Source organism: Euprymna scolopes, chromosome 15, assembly GCF_053919585.1.
Source record: "Euprymna scolopes isolate OS-2025 chromosome 15, ASM5391958v1, whole genome shotgun sequence".
Taxonomy (NCBI): domain Eukaryota; kingdom Metazoa; phylum Mollusca; class Cephalopoda; order Sepiida; family Sepiolidae; genus Euprymna; species Euprymna scolopes.
Window position 1 is genome coordinate 81,111,512 of NC_136496.1, and position 21,028 is coordinate 81,132,539.

At 28.6% G+C, this 21,028-nt stretch overlaps 1 protein-coding gene across 1 annotated transcript in view; it reads right to left on the reverse strand.

Moving 5' to 3' along the window:
* Positions 1 to 706: 706 nt before the first annotated feature.
* LOC145293941 (uncharacterized) overlaps positions 707 to 21,028 on the reverse strand; it is a 45,286-nt gene continuing 24,964 nt past the window's right edge. Inside the window, exon 3 of the mRNA XM_080140801.1 lies at positions 707 to 5,455. Within this exon, the coding sequence (XP_079996927.1) occupies positions 5,115 to 5,455 (341 nt within the window). The 3' untranslated portion in view covers positions 707 to 5,114. The remainder of the gene's footprint in view (positions 5,456 to 21,028) is intronic.

Consider the following 21,028-nt stretch of genomic DNA (forward strand, 5'->3'; position numbering starts at 1 on the left):
AAATCGATGTGACGGGTGTCAGCCAGAAATTTGGCTGTTAAGGGGTCAAATTTCAACGATTTGACCTTTAAGAACTCTACCAAAATCCTCCGACAATTTTGGGTCTAGACACTTGAAATTTTAGATATAGGTTCCTTGAACCTGGATCTAACTTAATAAAGTGATTTGAGCCCGAAACAATAAATTTTAAGGGGGTCATAATAGGGGTCAAAGTTTTAAAAAATTAACCATTTTTTTTGTTTTTTGCTTTTTTTGCACAGCATACACCTCCAAACACCCGAGCAACGCCGGGCACCCCTGCTAGTAAAATATAAAAATGATATAGAGATAAGTCCAGCTGCTTTATCCCTTAAAATAAGGATTATGAATGTATTCATATATGTATAACTAATGTATTTCAGCGTCTGAAGAGTAGCTATTTTGGAATATTTTTAAATGATATAATATTTGAATTTGTTCAAATAGTTATGAAGCAATTGTAATGCATAAGGAAATACACCATATGATGTTCTCATTTTATATTTGGTTATCGAAAATTTTATATATATATATACACACACACATTTTAATTAATTACATTGTCAAAACAGAAAATTGAAAATTCAGGTTATCTTTTAGAACAGAAAACGGAGCAAATCAATGTCAGTTTCACATAACTTTTAAATAAAAACAAAACAAATCTAATACAATAACACAATGACACAAGTAACATTAATTATCTGAACATTTATTGAATTAAAATAAGATTAAGAAAAAATGAATGTCACTTGTTATAAAAATGTGTGACTTATAAAATATATTAATAGTTTTCCTATTCTATAGAAAAATAACTCTTTTAAAGGGACATTTTTCTACAACCTTTATTTAAACTGTTTAAAACATTTTAACATTAAAAAAAATTTTTTTTTAGCAATCTTTAAATTTTAAAGGTTATCTTACACTTCTGAGAAAAGAATCCTCTTTGAAAAGCTTGATCTGAAATGAAATAGGTTGGTCCAGCTTATGTGTGTACTATAGAAATGGAGTTGAGTCGATGTTACCTTTCTTCTAATAAATATCTTACTAAAGGTGAGAAGAAAGATATACGACTTGTCTTGGTGATGTCTCGAAATGGACCTAAGAAATTAAGTGAAAGCGAAAATAGTCACTTATGCAAAGAAGGTTCTTATTTGCCAACATATCATTAGGTAGTAGGTAAATCCAAATATTAGGTTGGTGCAAAAATAATGTCGTTTATTGAAGTTCAATTATATATATATATATATATATATATATATATATATATATATATATATATATATATATATATAATTTGAGGTTGCTATGTTCCAAAGGTAGGGTAACCAGTAAAATATAACGAGGTTCATACTAGAGTGCTCAATACTAAAGTAGAGCAGGTTACATCTTGTTTAAGATAACATCTGTATAGCCCTAGTTTTAGAACCAAATCCCCTCAACCCACAAACTCTAACCCCTAACACCAACACGAAAATGAATAAAGTCACCGATAAATAAGTAAATAAACAGATACGAGAATGAATAAACTAATAAATTCGCACCCAATTTAACTCTGTTCTTCACACTCATGATAAAAAAAAGCCTTCTTTTGCCGGGGATAGATTTTCGCTCTTCATTTGGAATTCCGTTTTCGAAAATAAGGGTTGTTGCCTGATGAGGTCTCTAGTTAGTAAATACTAGTAGACCGAAACATGCTCATGACTGTGTAGCAACAAACTACTGCTTATGTAAAGACAAATATATATATATATTGATTGAGATTGTCGGACTGACTTCCTCATCTTGGTTGTTATTGTCACTATTGTTTCGACCGTTTTGTCCTCCGGCCTTCATCAGGTGTTTTGTATTGAACTGGGGAACCGTTTGTTAGGAGTCTCGAACCCAACCCTTTATTATTATTACGGGGGTACCGTGTTCGGACTCCAGCTAGGCTCTAGGACATAGTTGCTGATTCTCTGATATATATAAACGACATTATTTTTGCACCAACCTAATAAATTGATAAAAGGTTAATGTAGTTTGCTTGGCACATTGTTTAATGTGCAAAAAATTTAGGCTTATATATACACTGCAAAGATTAAAATAAAATTGGCTCAGCCATTTCCGAGTGTATATGAAATGAACTCACACACATAGACAGTGTCTTTCATATAAAAACACAGATTAAAAGGATATATATTTATTACATATGCTTTCTCTTTTTTGTTAATGATTTTTACTTTTGCATACATTTACTGTTAGGCATTTATTCATCAATGGACAATGGTTCTTGTTTCTACAATTACAAAAATTATTAGTAGTTGTAGTACTTATGTAATTCCATCTCTTAATGAGATAAAATGGTTCACTTGTCAAGGGACAACTGATGTATTAATTTTTAATTATTTTGAAATGTTATAGATTAACCAGAAAAATTTCAGATCACAAGGAAATATAATTCGAAAAAGGTTAATGTAGTTTGCTTCAAGCATTGTTCGAAGTGTATATAAAAGAAATTTAAGTTTATAGGAGGTAATGCAATGCAGAGATAGACACAAACTGAAGCAACTTAAAATATATCTTATGCAGCGTTGTGTCTGTGTATAAAATATATTTGATTTTGCTTCAGTTCGTGTCTATCCGTTACATCTCGGCATTGTGATGCCTCCTATAAATCTATATTTCTTTTATATACCAAAGAAATTGTTTTTAAATAATTTTCCATTTATATTTCAGTCCTGGATATGATCTTGAACTATATCCAATGGTGAGGCCTCAGTTTGTAGGATTTGGAGAGTGTGGAGCCACCTCTTAATTACCATTGCTCCCAGGTCCACTCTGACCCGGAGTGGTAGTACTTGTTAGAGTCCCAACTATGGGTTAAACAGAAGAAAAAATTTCTATTAAGAATTTTTTTTTCATTACAAGAATCTGCATTAAATAATCCAAAAAAGGTTAATATGCTGTAAAACAAAACCAACCAACCAACCAACTGTGTGACTTTGGTCAGATTAGGGTTGTATTTCTTTTAAAATAATATCAGTAATAGTAATGATTCCAAAAACGAAAAAGTGTAAAAATAGTTATTAATCTGTATTTGTTGCATTTTTTTACATAGTTAAACACATGTACACAAGCTAATTTCCTGTGTGTCAGGAACAGTCAACATATGCTAACATAAGAAAAAGAGTTAGGATTAGGGTTTATACCAAAAAGATGCTTTGAAAACTATGTAATGGAGCCATAGGCTAAGCTTATCTATTATAATAAAGTTATACTCCTGTTTGTTTGTTCATAATTTGATTAATATGTACAAAACATGTGCCGTTTCACAAATAATTTTAAATGCTGAAAACAAACGCTTATATACTTTTAAATATTTATTTAAGAAGAAAAATCGCAAATTTTACAGAATTTTAGGGTTAAAATTATATAAAACAGGCAACTAATTCTTTTTAAATGTGGCATGAGGCCAGAAAGGGTGTGTGGGGGAAAATGGGTGTCGGGGGTCATCCACTTGTCTATTCCCTATCACTAGTTGCAATCACCACAATACCGCATTCACTCTAGGAGTTGGATCTACTTAAAGCCCCAGATGACAATATGTACATTTTTTTTTTTTAACAATAAAATTATATACAATGGCTTTTCCTTTTTTCTTTAAATAAAATATATAATGACTTTATATTTACAATGCAATAATGACAAAATGGAAATTGTGATGTGTATGATATATGCGGATGAAATTGTGATGTGTATGCGGATGATGGGCGGGGACAATGAGAGCCTTAAAAACACCCCAAAATAAAGAAAAATAACAGTAATAAAAAATAAATGAACCAAATAAAACGTTAAACGGTGAATGTGTTAGTACGGACCCACTCTTACCTATTTAATTTTGAAATGCTTCCTGTTTTTCGGTATCGGCCGAAAACAAGGGAGCACTTCCTAAGAGGGAGTGGGCACAGCTACGGACAAAATAAGGGGGGGGGGGAAGAGATATTCGGTGACCTCCAAGAAAAGTAACATCAGGACGGGTTTGGACTAAAATAAATTAATCAGGACTGACTGGGCTTCTTTGGAGGTATCCTGACACCTAAAAATAAACATTGGGGACATGGAACTCATTTATACCAACTAGCTAAGGGACTGATCCACTACGGGATTATCTTGATCTAGTCTGGGGGTTGCTTTTACGGTCGGCGTGTGCCATGCCTAGGCAGGGAACACGTACTCAAGCCTGTTTCGTACAAACGTACATAAACTAGCGGTGTGAATCGACCTCCTACTAAACTGTGAGCGAGCTTCTTGAGTTCTATACATACTATTTATTCAAAAAGAATCAACATTCAAGAGGTTATCTCATTTGTATATTACATTAAAGAAAACCTGTTTTAATAATTAGCTCTAAATTTTCAATGGAAATTAGTAATAAAATCGCTTTAAGTATTCTATTTAGAAAAATTATATGAATTAATTTTTTAACTTCATTTTTAATTTAATTTAGATTTAATTCAATGTTTTTTTTAATTAAAAACGGAAGTAAGTTTTCATTTAACCTATGAATCATTTCCTTTTTAAGCTATGGAATTTTATTTCCTTGTTTGAATTTCATAGCTGAAGATAACTGTTTTATGCTTTCAAAAATCTAACTTCAAGAAAGTCGTACTAAACCCTCCGACTGGCAATGTTTTTTTTTTTTTTTTTTTACCTGGCATCGCCGGGTATGTGCACTAGTGATATAATAAAGTGCATATATTTTTCAAAGACAAAAATGTCGGATTCATTTTATGTGCGTATATTTGTTCTTTCAGCTAGTAAACTCACTCCTTGTCAAACACAGTACAATTAATCTTAGATTAAAATACTTTGTGAAAAAAAAAAAAAAAGAAAAAGAAAAAAAAGCGGAGAAGAAATGCCAGCCAAAAAACACCGTCGGTTACAGATCCTGTGTCTCAATGCCTATACTAAAGTTTTGTCAGATCTTCAGCACAGCAGAGCTATTAACAGAGCAACTAATCATAATAATAACACTTTTTCGTTTTTGGAAACATTATGAATATAACTTTATAAATTTGTTACATTTTTTAGATTAGTTAGACAGAAACGTTGACACGCTAATCTTTAACGTACGCCAGCGTAAGAAAATTGCCAGCGTATTTGTTAAGCCTGCATTCGGACTTCAAGAGAACGCTGTCAAATTCTTTGGCCAGAAAAAGTTTCTGTTCAAAACAAGAAGACTTGTATTGTCCGCACATATTCTTCTGCATCAAAATTTCGGACGTTTTATTTTTTTCCGCATGGTGTGTGATAAAAATTTCTTTGTGGTTCATAATTTCACAGTTCAATGTTATCGAGAAGGAGATGTGGTAGAGGCCGTCTTTAGAAAGTGTAATAGAGACGTTTCTTTTCGGTTTGAATAGCACCAGATCGCGGTTGTTTTCCATGATGTAAGTTTCTAAATAAAAATATAAAATAAAAACAGAACAATGAGAATAGAACTTGGTAAGGATTATTTTGGACAAGCTGCCAGCCCGGCATTGCCCAGTCATACAATACGCTTAAACATGGTATTTTAATTTTTGATTATTATATATTATGAGGAATAATGTGCCCGTTGGACTGATTCGCAAAAAAAAAAAAAAAAAAAAAAAAAAAAAAATATGGCATACATCAAATTACGTCTGTGTTTGTTTCCATTATGTCAGCTGATATTTGGGTTTGATGATGAATGCCCTGGAAAAAACACTTCTGATTAATGTTTATTTTTAAAATATGCAAGTAAAGAAATGATTTGCGGCGATTTTAAATGATACTCTTCTTTTATCATAAATCGAACTCATTAATAAGAAAAAAATTAAAATAACATGGCCACGTACACCCGGGTTTGAACAGGAGATCATTCGATCTGTAGTCGAATGCTCTACCACTAAGCTATATCTCCAGATCATAATAAATTCGTTTTTTTTTTTTAAGAAGAAATGATTTGCTGAAATTTTATTAATTCACTTGTCCGGTGCAACGCAAAATATTCTCCCTGTAAAAATTATTCTTTTTTATCTATAGGAGAGAAAAAGCTATTTTTAAGATGGGTTTTCTTCGATTTTCTATACTTATCAGATGAATTTATGTACAAAACATATCTAAGAACACTACCAGGCAAATAAATTACCTTTGTATAAAATTTGCAAAAGGTAGGTTCCAAAAGAGCTGAGCTTATGAGGAAGGAACACACACACACACACACACACACACACACACACACACACACACACACACACAAAAAAAAAAAAGTGACTTTTATATAACAGAGATGCTACAGGATTCGTTATTATTTCTTTACTTTACTTATAAATGATTAAACTAATAGTTTATTCCTTCGTACTGTTAAACTTTGTCCTGTTTCCTTGACTGTACTAGCCTGCAAAAATTGATATATAATGTGAACATATATCTCACTGCTCAACTCCCCCCCCCAATCCTCTATTAGACACAATACCAAATAGTAGACTATTATGTTCCAAGTGGCAATATGCCTTGATTGTAGGTAAAAAAGAATTAAAAAAAAACACAGCATTTTTTTCTCATATTCACCTCAAAATAGACAAATTGCCACTGCGATCTAAGGGGCTACTAAGAAGTATATAGGAACACTTTTAGTAGGGAGTTGAGCAGCGAGATGTCTGTCCGTTTTACACTTAAATTTCCGTATGTTAGGGAAGCAGTAAATAGAGAGAGAATTCCAAAGTTCTGCAGTTCAAGGGGAAATAAAAAAAGACTTTCAGAGTAAAAGGTTCCCCCACATCAGAGAACCTCTACAATAAAGGTTTGTCAGAACACATTTCATTAAAGTACTTGTAAAACAAGCACAGTGATGCAGCATTACGGTGATGTGGAAAGAGGTTGGAGCTTTGTTGACAATGCAGCACTTTTATTAGGTTGGAGACTCTTTTTTGAATCCTGTCCAATAGAGAGATACTAATGATGGATGCATCGGCCTGTATGTGACAGTAATAGTTCTCTGAATGGGTGACTGGTGGTTTTGTTGAGATATAAGTTACTGCCAAGTGTGAGTAATTTTCTAACATGATAGCAAATATACCCATCTCGAACACAATTTTATCAGGGATGTCGTTTATGAATATCAGACACAATAAACGCCAAAAAAATCGACTGCTGGCTTAACATTACAATAATGTTAGTAGTAGTAGTATACAATTAAAGTGAAAATAAATAATTGACTATTCATATAGCTTTGTCAACATTACGGGATGTGATTCTTGAATTAATTCTTCCAATCAAAAATAAGTGTAATGCAATCAATTTCCACATGAACTGTGAATCCCAAAAGAAATGCATTGAGAAAACCTAGTAATGTTCTCAGGCTTTCACCCCCCACCCCCAAGGATCTCAGGGATCCGTATCCAATAAATTTGTCCAAGAAGTGACTGTTTCTGATTGGTTAAAATCTGGCATACACAACCAATTAACATTGGGTATTTTAATCCAATCAGTATTAAGTATTTCAACCAAGTAAGCATAGAATATTTCGGAGATCATTTTTCTTTTGCTTTTAGAACGGGATTCTTCACTACAAAAACATTGAGGACATTGCCAAGGCTGCTGCAAAAAAGGTGGGCTTCCTCTACCATTTTAGAATATTACACACACCAGAGAGCATCTTATATCTTTACAAACGCACAATTCGCCCATGCATGGAATATTTTGCCACATCTTGGCTGGTGCGTCTATCACTTGAATCTCCCTCTTAGACAAGGATAAAAAAAGATGCTCAAATCTTGGTCCTGCACTGTTCAGTCACCCCAATGTCGTATTCCTGTGTCTGTTTTATGAGTACTTTAATAGAATGTGATCTGATGAACTCATAGTACTTGTGACCCCTCGACACACATAATCCTGACTAACCTGACAAGCAGCAAAATCCCACCTCTTCACTGAGGTCCCCTAGATACCAGAAAACCTTCTACTCTAATAGTTTCTTCGCTCAAACTGCTAGACTTTGGACTTCTCTCTATGTTCCCTGCTGCCCTGACTGTACTAACATGCAAAAGTTTAAATGTAATGTGAACAAACATCTTGCTGCTAAATAGTCTCCTGTTAGACACAATACCAAATACAAAGTGTCTTCAATAAATTTACAGACGTTTTTCGTATGTGCACTCTTATTGATAGCACACACATGAAACTCTAGTTCCCTTTGAAGTAATCTTCTCTGACTGCAGTGCACTTGTTGTATTGTTCCAATAATTCTGGAAGGCCCCATGGAATTCCCCTTGTGTGAACGTGTCAATGACCATTGTCACACCCTCTTTCATCTCCTCAGTTGTCTCATAACGACAAGTTCTAAGGTTTTCTTTGAGCTTGGAGAATAACCAAGTTACAGAATGCAAGGTCTGGACTATAGGAAACTGAATTGATCAGCTCGACCATCTCCCTGCTGTCATGACAACGCCTTTCTTTTTGATTTTTTTCTGAGCACCCTTGAGACAAACTTTGCATAATTCTTCTGCATATTCAGTTCCCCATGAATAATTGTGTGTACAGTTCCCATGCTGACATCAAACTGTGCACTTAATGTCTCTATAGATATATGACGGTCCTTATCATATGAAATTCTGGCACTTCTGCATGACAGTGACATGAGGCAAATGTTTGTAGTTTAGTTTCAAGAATCACCGACGGATGTCGCTTGTCAGGGGTTCGATAACTCTCCCTTTCTTAAAAGTTTGTGCAAACTAAAATTATATTTCGATATATTTTTATACAATCTTTCAGTACAACCTCCCCCCCCCAAACAAATTATTTTTGAACCTCTATAAATGCTTCATATTTTTATACAACCTTACCGTAAAAAAAATAATTCTAAAAACAATCTATAAATGCTCCATATTTTTATCATATTATTTTATTTTCAGTTATGAATCAATTACTGAAAAAAATTATATGAATACATTAAAATTATATTTAGATACTTATTTTTATACGATGTTTCGATTTTCATATTTTGTGTATTTATTTTGTATTATTTTATATATTTTTTGCGTTATCGTAAACACTTGTTTATATTTGAGGTTCACATAATAGCCGCTAGATGTCAGTTCTCTTTCTAAGAACAGGAGTCAATAACTCGTCTCTGTTGCTTATATGTAACTGTCATACAGAAGTGCCGAAATGCTTTATTTGGCCAATCAAATCTGGTATTCTGACTTCCTTACTCCTCCCACACCTATCATTATCCTTCGCAGACTCCCTGTTTTCCTATGAATCTCTTAGCCATGCAAAAACTGATGCTCGGTTCATGCAAGATGATGCAAAACCAATCTGGAGCATTCCATACGTTTCTGTAGCATGTTTTCCAAGTTTAAACAGAATTTTATTGACTATCGTTCTTCTAAGGTGTGCTCACGTCCAGAAGTAAGGTGTATTCCAATTCTTGCTGTAGCTGTCCATTTGAACCTGAAATCATAAAAATTGATCAGTCATTTCATTCTGAATTTTCAACAGTCTATGACAATTTTAAATGCCTGTACAAACAAAGTCAGGAAACTTATTTAAGGTACCTCGTAGTTCCAAATGGCAATACGTTTTGTTTAGAATGAAAAAAACAAAACAAAAAAAAACAAAAAACAAAAAAGGTTTGGTTCATTTTTAAAAGTAATAACAATGTTACAATGCCATGCCACTCTAAGATATATTAAATAAATATAATCATATAATACATAAAATATAATAAATAAATATAATCATATGACATATAAAATATAATAAATATCATTATATAATATACAAAATATGATAAATAAATATAATCATATAATACATAAAATATAATAAAATATAATCATATAATACATAAAATAGAATAAAATATAATCATATAATACATAAAATATAATAAAATATAATCATATAATACATAAAATATAATAAAATATAATCATATAATACATAAAATATAATAAAATATAATCATATAATACATAAAATATAATAAAATATAATCATATAATACATAAAATATGATAAATAAATATAATCATATAATATATAAAATATAATAAATAAATATAATCATATAATATATAAAATACAATAAATAAATATAATCATACAATATATAAAATATAATAAATATAATCATATAATATATAAAATATAATAAATAAATATAATCATATAATACATAAAATATAATAAATAATATAATCATATAATATATAAAATATAATAAATAAATATAATCATATAATATATAAAATATAATAAAATATAATCATATAATATATAAAATATAATAAAATATAATCACATAGTATATAAAATATAATAAATAAATATAATCATATAATATATAAAATATAATAAATATAATCATATAATCATATAATATATAAAATATAATAAATAAATATAATCATACAATATATAAAATATAATAAATAAATATAATCATATAATATATTAAATATAATAAATATAATCATATAATATATAAAATATAATAAATAAATATAATCATATAATATATTAAATATAATAAATATAATCATATAATATATAAAATATAATAAATAAATATAATCATATAATATATTAAATATAATAAATATAATCATATAATATGTAAAATATAATAAATAAATATATAAAATATAATAAATATAATCATATAATATATAAAATATAATAAATAAATATAATCATATAATATATGAAATATAATAAATAAATATAATCATATAATATATAAAATATAATTAATATATACAATCATATAATATATAAAATATAATAAATAATTATAATCATATAATATATAAAATATAATAAATAAATATAATCATATAATACATAAAATATAATAAATAATATAATCATATAATATATAAAATATAATAAATAAATATAATCATATAATATATAAAATATAATAAAATATAATCATATAATATATAAAATATAATAAAATATAATCATATAGTATATAAAATATAATAAATAAATATAATCATATAATATATAAAATATAATAAATAAATATAATCATACAATATATAAAATATAATAAATAAATATAATCATACAATATATAAAATATAATAAATAAATATAATCATATAATATATAAAATATAATAAAATATAATCATATAATATATAAAATATAATAAATAAATATAATCATATAATATACAAAATATAATAAATAAATATAATCATATAATATATAAAATATAATAAAATATAATCATATAATATATAAAATATAATAAATATAATCATATAATATATAAAATATAATAAATAAATATAATCATATAATATATAAAATATAATAAATAAATATAATCATACAATATATAAAATATAATAAATAAATATAATCATATAATATATAAAATATAATAAATAAATATAATCATATAATAAATAAAATATAATGAATGAATATAATAATATAATACATAAAATATAATGAATAAATATAATCATATAATAAATAAAATATAATAAATATAATCATATAATCATATAATATATAAAATATAATAAATAAATATAATCATACAATATATAAAATACAATAGATAAATATAATCATATAATATATAAAATACAATAAATAAATATAATCATATAATATATAAAATATAATAAATGTAAAAAGAGATTTTAAGTTTATAGAAAACAAAACAATGCTAAGGCATGACAGACTCAAACTGACGCAACTTAAAATATAATGGTGCAACCAGCTATGCAGTTTTACTTTTATTCATCCGATTCATGTATATATGTATAACCATACATATAAACTTATACACATATTTTTATATACAATATTTTACGTGTAGAATGTTATTACTTGCATCAGGTGGTGTGTCTGGGATGCTATATTTCGGGATGCCTTCCCTTTATCAGGCGTGTGTTTGACTTTCAAATATGCATGGTGGGTTTTATTGTATAATAAACAGTTAGAAAGGATAAGAAATATGGATTTCTGAATTATGTGAACACCTTGCCCAAGAGTGTCTGAGGCAATTCTGTTGCATGTGTATTGTTTCTTGCAGCTGCTAACATACTGAGAATACTTAAAATGGATTTGGTTTCATTTTTCATCTTTTTCTTTTTTGTTTGCTATAATTAGAATTTTTTTTTTTTAAAGTTGTTTGTATCTTTTGTTTTTGCGTTTCGCTTTAGTTCACATCGTGTGACAGTTGGGCGCGAAACCGAGTTGCAGCTGTCTCCGCTTGATTTCCTATTGTTTATTATGTAAGAACGTACACCCTTTACAAAAAAAAAAAAAAAATGACTCCAAAAAAAAACAAAAAAACAAAACAAAACACAAGCACAAACAAAAAAATATGTTTCGTTAGCGTTCGTACTAATATTCATATAAAATAATGTTGCAATTGGTGAAGTTAAACAAAAAATAAATTAGACAGGAAGAAAACGTCCCAAACATGAAAGTTGAATAAAAAAGAAGAAAAATAAACAAAAAAACAACAACAAACAACAAACAACAACAACAACAACAACAACAACAACAACAACGTATCAATGATATAGAAAGAACAAAGGGGAGGAAAAAGTCTCATTATGGAAAATAGAGTAAAATACTATTTTTCGAATTCATTTCAGAAGGCGGGGGGGGGAGTGATCATACTTGCTATTTGCTTTCTTCATTTCTCCTGAACATGTCAAATGGTTTTGTCTGGGATACTTTTTTTTCTCGTGTGATGAAGGAGAAGCATATATATATATATATATATATATATATATATATGTGAATTTTGTAATTAGGTTCAGTAACGCTGATAATTCATATAACGACAAAACAGGTGTCCATAGATTATAATATTAAAAATACATATGTATCAGTTCATATGAAAGGGTATCAAATTGGTGAGGAAAAATAATTTCCAATTAGCATTTAGGTAGAGTGCTTTCAATTCAAAATCTATTGCAAACAAAATAAGCAAACAAATGTCACACCCACATATATGTATTTACAAACTATTTAATGATAAACTATATGTTACATATGTCAGAGACATACCATGGTTTCATTGAGGTGGATTGACTTTTTAAAGGTCGTTAAAAATCCAATCAAATCATCATCAGCTCACAAAATGAAAACAAACTGAAGAATAGAGTTCAAAAAGAATTTACTGGTGATTTTTTTTAACTTTAAAAGGTCAATCCATGTCAATGAAAATATGGTACTTCTCAGAAATATGTAAGATGTATTTTTTAAATAAATGATTTGTATTTTAACCCTCATATTTGCGATTAAGCACTTTATTGATTTCTTTTCAACACATCCCAATGCACTAATATATATATATATATATATATATATATATATATATATATATATATATATATATATATATATATATATATATATATATTTGTTTATTTATGTATTCTTTATTAGCGATTCTGTGGTAGTTTTTATGCTCCCTGAGCGTTTTGAGGGAGTTACTTGCCCTTTGTTTTTATTCTAGTCGCTCCTATATGGGATGTATTTTTGTTATTATTATTAATTCTTATTTATTAAACATTTTAATATTTTATTCAAATATCTATTAAATATTTTTACATGCATAAAAATTATCACGGACATACATGTTTCTGGGTATCACCTGTTATCAGCATGGTAAAACATTTAATAAGGTTTTAACCCGTCACAGTTCGATAAGTAGCCCGATGTCTTACCACTAGACCATGGTACCTTGTCAAATTTATGTACGATTTTTATCGCTTTGAAATGTAAAATTACTGACGACAAGTGATACCCAGAAACATGCATATCCATGGATAACTTTTATGCACATAAACATACTTAATAGATATTTGAATAAGATATTCAAATTTTTAATGAATTATATATATATATATATATATATATATATATATATATATATATATATATATATATAAGTGAAAGTGTCTGTCTGGCTGTCTGTGTATATTTCCCTACACAATAACTCTGTCAATTCAAATGGAAAAGTGAAACCTAAAACTCAATACTTAATCTAACTATTGCTTGGACTTTTTTCTAGAAATGAAAGCTAAAAGTGGCCAAATTCCTCCTTTTTGGTTATGTATTGGATTTTAGCTATTTTTTCTTGAAAAAGCATATGCAACAGTTGGATGAAACATTGAGGTAGAGATCTTTCATTTTTTAACACATACCATCTGATTTATCCATTTATTAGTAATATATATATATATATATATATATATATATATATATATATATATATATATATATATATATATATATATATATATATATATATTTAAATAAGGGAGTAGTCACCGACAATGTGTATTTTTTAACATTATTTTATTATTCTGTGTCTTGGTTTTTCATTGAGAGTTATATTTGGATCATTGTAATAATGTTTTTAATAATATATATATATATATATAAGAGGGTAAGGCCTGAAAGGACATCTTCCTGATACCGATTAGAACAGATGCTACATCCTGGTTTGAAAATCAGGTATTGGCAGATCAGTGATATTGTACATATATATATATATATATATATATATATATATATATATATATATATATATATATATGTATGTATGGATTAATGAATGTGTTTAGTTAAGGACCAATATAGTCGATTGAAGCCGAACAGATTGTATTTTACAATACAAGTAATCCTTCGTTCTATAATATAGAGTGATATATAAGTTGAGTTTTTTTTATTGCACTAACATTGGTATTAAAAGCCTACATTTTCTATTGAAAAATTATTAAAATAAATTTCTTAATATACCCAGTCATAGATATGTAAGCGACTTCATTATGATTAACTAAATTGCATATTTCTTTGTAAAACGAACTTTCATTTTTTATAGTTTCTTAGTGGATTATTGGTTTCAATTAACTATAACACTCAGTTCTATTTATGCATATTTTCTACATTGTGTATACTTGCGTTGTATTAATGATATGTATATATATATATATATATATATATATATATATATATATATATATATATTAATGAAAACAAGTGATGTAGTGTTTACCTGATGTACGCAATGGTAAACTTCACACTAATATAAATAACAGTATTTATATATAGAAAATTTAATCCCAACCGAATTAAAAAAGCTCAATACGCAATAGATAGTAGAGCTTATTATAAGAGAAAGAAAATTAAAACTGTAAGTTAAACTTTACAATCAAAATTTATTTTTCGACAGAATACCCCAAAAAACAAATTACAAAGTCTTTATTCTGCAGAGTTTCAAAAAATGCTATCCTTGTTATTCTTCTCATCAAAGGACATAAAGAAATCAGCAAATTATATTCGTAGCAATGCTAGAATTTGCTAGTTAAGGCATTAAGTGAAATCGCAATTTATTGTAGTTATAAATGGCCAAATAAAAAAGTGAAAAAAATGTTGGATATGTAAAAAATATATTTAAAAACAAACAAACTGCGCATAATATTTCAGCTTGCATGAAAATCCTCTCAGGTTGATCCAAAATGCAAAAAAGTTCTTTAGAGATAATTGATTCGAAAATAAGTCCAGTGTGATGATCCATATAATAGAATAGCATTCTTTGAAACTCCATGGAATAAGGACTTTGTAATTTGTTTATCGGAGTATTCAGTCGAACAATAAATTTTGATTGTAAAGTTCAATTCACAGTTTTAATTTTCTTATATATACATATAAATGACTTTGTCTGTATGAGTTTGGAATGGTCTCAAATAAACTCCTCTTTGAAGTTTTGGTCTACAGACTTGATATATAGAGGATTTGGATCTGTGGAACAAATTCAATTTGGTTTTTAGCTGGTAAAAATAGTTGCTAAGGACTTAAAATTGAACAAAAATATTTAGCTTGGCAAATGTAAGCCAACTAAACCTGTTATTTCTGTGCATGTGAAAATATACATTAATAATTTAAGGCTGCCTTATTTTTAACGCCTTTCTTATCGATCTGTCAATAGCTCAAACAGAAACGACATAGGCTGAAAAGCTAAATGTTTCAGTTTTGATTCTAGCTGAGACCCAAGTTATTATTTTTTTTTAACTTTTGAAATAACTACTACATATTGGGTACAATATAATAATAAATGGAGAATTGGCTCTGTAATAATAAATATAATAGTTGCATGAATTAAAATATCATATTTAAGCATATTTTACAACAGGGACCGCAGGACGGCCTACTAGTATGTGTGTGTATATATATATATATATATATATATATATATATATATATATATATATATATATATGTGTATATATTGTATAATATATACAGGAATTTACATTTATATCGGTAGTCGGTACCGACGGTTTCAAGCCCGGTATTTGAGGACTGCTCTTAATGTCCGCCTTAGGCTCTCTTCAGCCGACTCTCATCTCTTCCTGATCTACATCAATGAGATGAGAGTCGGCTGAAGAGAGCCTGAGGCGGACATTAAGAGCAGCCCTCAACTACCGGGCTTGAAACCGTCGGTACCGACTACCGATATAAATGTAAATTCCTGTATATATTATACAAAAAATATATTGCTCTTATTTCGAGAAAGGTTCTTTCCCTAATAATAGAGCACTGTATGGGATTTCTTTTTCTACAAAAAAGTACAAGTATATATATATATATATATATATATATATATATATATATATATATATATATATATATATATATATATATATATAAAAGAAAGAAAGAGTTAATAATACTCATGGATTCCTCAATTTTCCCTGGCAATGTGACACAAACATGGAGTATAAATACTGATGGGCAGCACTGGGTCGGAATAGCTAGTCTGTTATGTAAAGGAAAAGCTGAAAATGTGCATGTGTGTTTTATTTGACTTGATTTTTATATAATTATTCGGATATTCTACTAAATTTCTCATTTACTTCTCAAATGTTGAGTTAGCAAAGAAGCGAAGAACATTAATCTCCCTAATTAATCAATTAAGCGTGTTGTAGTAAATCTTTCTTTTTTGGTCTCTTGGTCTTACCAGGACAAGAATTCATCTAGTCTGGTGGAGTATCCATCTTAGTGCTGTTACTATAGACAACATCACTCAGAGAAAGTGCTATATTCCTCGCATAAGCTACTGTGAGGTAACCATGCCGAGGGAATCTTATTTGGGCTGCGAGTACTATGTAATTTAAATATTTAGTCAGAGTTTACTTCTAGGGGGAAGTGTCCTCGTTCCAGGATATCCTGACGAACCCCCATACAGAGAGACATTAGACACTCGAAGATAGTGTCTAGTAGGCATTCAAGTTATGTGTGTGTACATGTGTGTGTGTGTCCAGCAAAAAGAAAAAAAATACACAATATACACTTACAAATCTTACGTCATTGGACTTAATAAAGCAGGTAGTCAGTTCTTTTATATTGTATCCTTAGTATATTGATATTATGTCTTTATTTTTGTTTTTCTGGTAATGCATTATATATATATATATATATATATATATATATATATATGCGATATATATAGATGCGATATATATATGCGATATATATATATGCGATATATATACATGCGATATATATATATATATATGCGATATATATATATATGCGATATATATATATATATGCGATATATATATATGCGATATATATATATGCGATATATATATATGCGATATATATATATGCGATATATATATATGCGATATATATATATATGCGATATATATATATGCGATATATATATGCAATATATATATATGCGATATATATATATGCGATATATATATATATATGCGATATATATATATGCGATATATATATATGCGATATATATATATGCGATATATATATGCGATATATATATATATCGCATATATATATCGCATATATATATATTGCATATATATATATCGCATATATATATATCGCATATATATATATCGCATATATATATATCGCATATATATATATCGCATATATATATATCGCATATATATATATCGCATATATATATATATGCGATATATATATATGCGATATATATATATGCGATATATATATATGCGATATATATATATATGCGATATATATATATGCGATATATATATATGCGATATATATATGCGATATATATATGCGATATATATATATATGCGATATATATATATATATGCGATATATATATATGCGATATATATATATGCGATATATATATATGCGATATATATATATATGCGATATATATATGCGATATATATATATGCGATATATATATATGCGATATATATATATGCGATATATATATATGCGATATATATATATATGCGATATATATATATGCGATATATATATATATGCGATATATATATATCGCATATATATATATATATATGCGATATATATATGCGATATATATATATGCGATATATATATGCGATATATATATATGCGATATATATATGCGATATATATATATATATATATATATATATACTCGGGTTTTTTTTATATTCAAAAGTAATGGACTAATGAATTCAACGAGGTTGTTAGATAGTGCTCAATAAAAAGAGCTGATAATACTTGTTTATTGTTATATAAACATGCTCACATCCCGCTGCTACAAAAAAGTTCAATGAATAACCTATTCATTGAACTTTTGAATAGTCAAGTCGCTGCCTGATGATATCTGTTGTTTGATTGAAACAAGTGGCTATTTGTAGCAGCGGGATGTGAGCATGTTTATATAACAATAAACAAGTATATATATATATATATATATATATATATATATATATATATATATATATATATATATATATATAGAGAGAGAGAGAGAGAGAGAGAGAGAGAGAGAGTGTGTGTGTGTGTGTGTGTGTGCTACATGCTCTGCTAGTTTTTCTTTTTGTGCTATTAGAAAATGCTAATATTAGGAACAGTAATCGATGCGTAAAACCGGTTTTTCCAGTTTTGCATTTTATCAATTATTTCTGATGGCGCGCAAAAAAAAAAAAATAATAATGAAATAAGTAAATAAACGGACATAAAAAAAGAGAAGCTGTTTATCTTCCTCTTTTCTCTAATTTGCAGCCCCCGTCTCGGTGTCCATCCCTACTCCATCTGCATTTATCCATTTTTTAACGACATTTTGTTGCTATAGTTATTGCATACAATGAATCCGGTTTAGTTTAACCATTCTCCCCCATCAGTCTTTTCTTTATTGACTTCTGAATAGTAACGGTCTGATGAATTTGCAGCTTGATACTCTGTCTGTCTGTCTGTCTGTCTGTCTGTCTGTCTGTCTGTCTGTCTGTCTCTTATTAAAACACCCATTATCTAATTTCATTGACGATTCATGAAGGAAATAGGATCGTCGAAAGATTTGAATCCCATACGAAATAACATATTTATTTACGTTTCTGGATATCCAATTAATGAGCAAGCTGAAACAAATGACCAAATCAATGAGTCTCATCATCCCGTATTCAATTGTTTTGATTATCACGCAGGTCGAATATAGATATTGACTATATCTGGATTCTGGGACGTCACTTTCAATATCCTTTTCCACCTTTTTCAGACATTACAATTTTTCAAATATAATAACTTTAACAATTTACCAAGTTTTCGATTTTTATGCTATCTAGCAATCCTATAACAATTGTATACTTTTATTTTGCAAGCCATTTACCCTGGATAAAAAAAACAAACAAACTAATGTCTAAAACTCCATGGAATAAGGCAATAATCGTTTATTTTTTTTTTAACAATTAATATTTTCAATGTTAATTTACATAGTTTATTTCTCCTCATATATATATATATATATATATATATATATATATATACACACACACACATATATATATACACACACACATACACGTGATATTCAAACACGGTAGTGTTTGAATATATGGTTAAATATAAGCTTTAGTCATTTAGAACTGCTTTAAAGCTTCACCGCTCACTCATTTTTCGACCAAATTTGAAACAATTATTACAGTCTATACATCACCTTCTCAGCTATATTGTGAAAAAAAAAATGTTCAATTTTCGTTCAGTAAAACAAAAGTTATGATGAATTTTCTGCTGTTCAATTATGCAAGGAGGTGAGCGACGTTTTTTATAACTGGTTTCCATAGCAACCTCGTCGCTTCAGCGACTACTGTTGCTACTAATTCACTGCTGTCGCGAAAAAGAGAAGTAACAAGTGAAACAGAGAAAGAGAGAGAGTGAAAGCATTAAAGGGAGATAATTGGAGGGATGTTATTGAAAAAAGACGAGTGCCGTACATTTTTATTACATATGTGTTTAGGGGGGGTTACGGTTACTAGAGTTCTGTTCTGAGCAATCACTGGTATTCTGCAATACCTTCTTCATGGCAAAACTACAAAGAACAAATATATTTGGCTGGTTCAGATGAGTTAGGCTTAAAAAAAAAAGAAAAAAAAAAGGAAGAATAAGGATTGGTTTGATGAAAATGATTAGGAAATCAATAAGTTACTTCAAGAGAAACACCTTCTTCGTGAAAAGGCCCTTCACCAAGGCGCACAAGGTAATGCATCGCAAGGACCACAAGACCACTCTGCAAAGAGAACCGAGGCGGATGAAAAACACACGCAGTCTGCTTCTGATAGAAAAGACTCAAAAACAATGTTTGGAGTTCTTCATCAGGTGTTTCGCCTTGATAGTTCCTTTGAAATTAAAAGATAATCACTCATCAAGGATCCTTCCAAAATTTTGGAATACTGGCAGGAACATTTTCATGACCTCTTCTAGAATCCATCTATTGTTGAAGCTGTGACTGAAGGTTTATCTCAATTAGCGATAAAGCACTCGATGGATAACGCTCCAACAATGGGGGAAGTGGATAGGCCAACTTGTCACGATCTTTAAAAATTGTTTTCAAACCTACTCATTCTTCACATAAGGAAGCTCTCATGTGAATGATTCGTACATGCACAGTCGTGAAAAAATTGACAAGCAGATAAAAATCCGATGACCCCCTCCAACCCAGTACCAA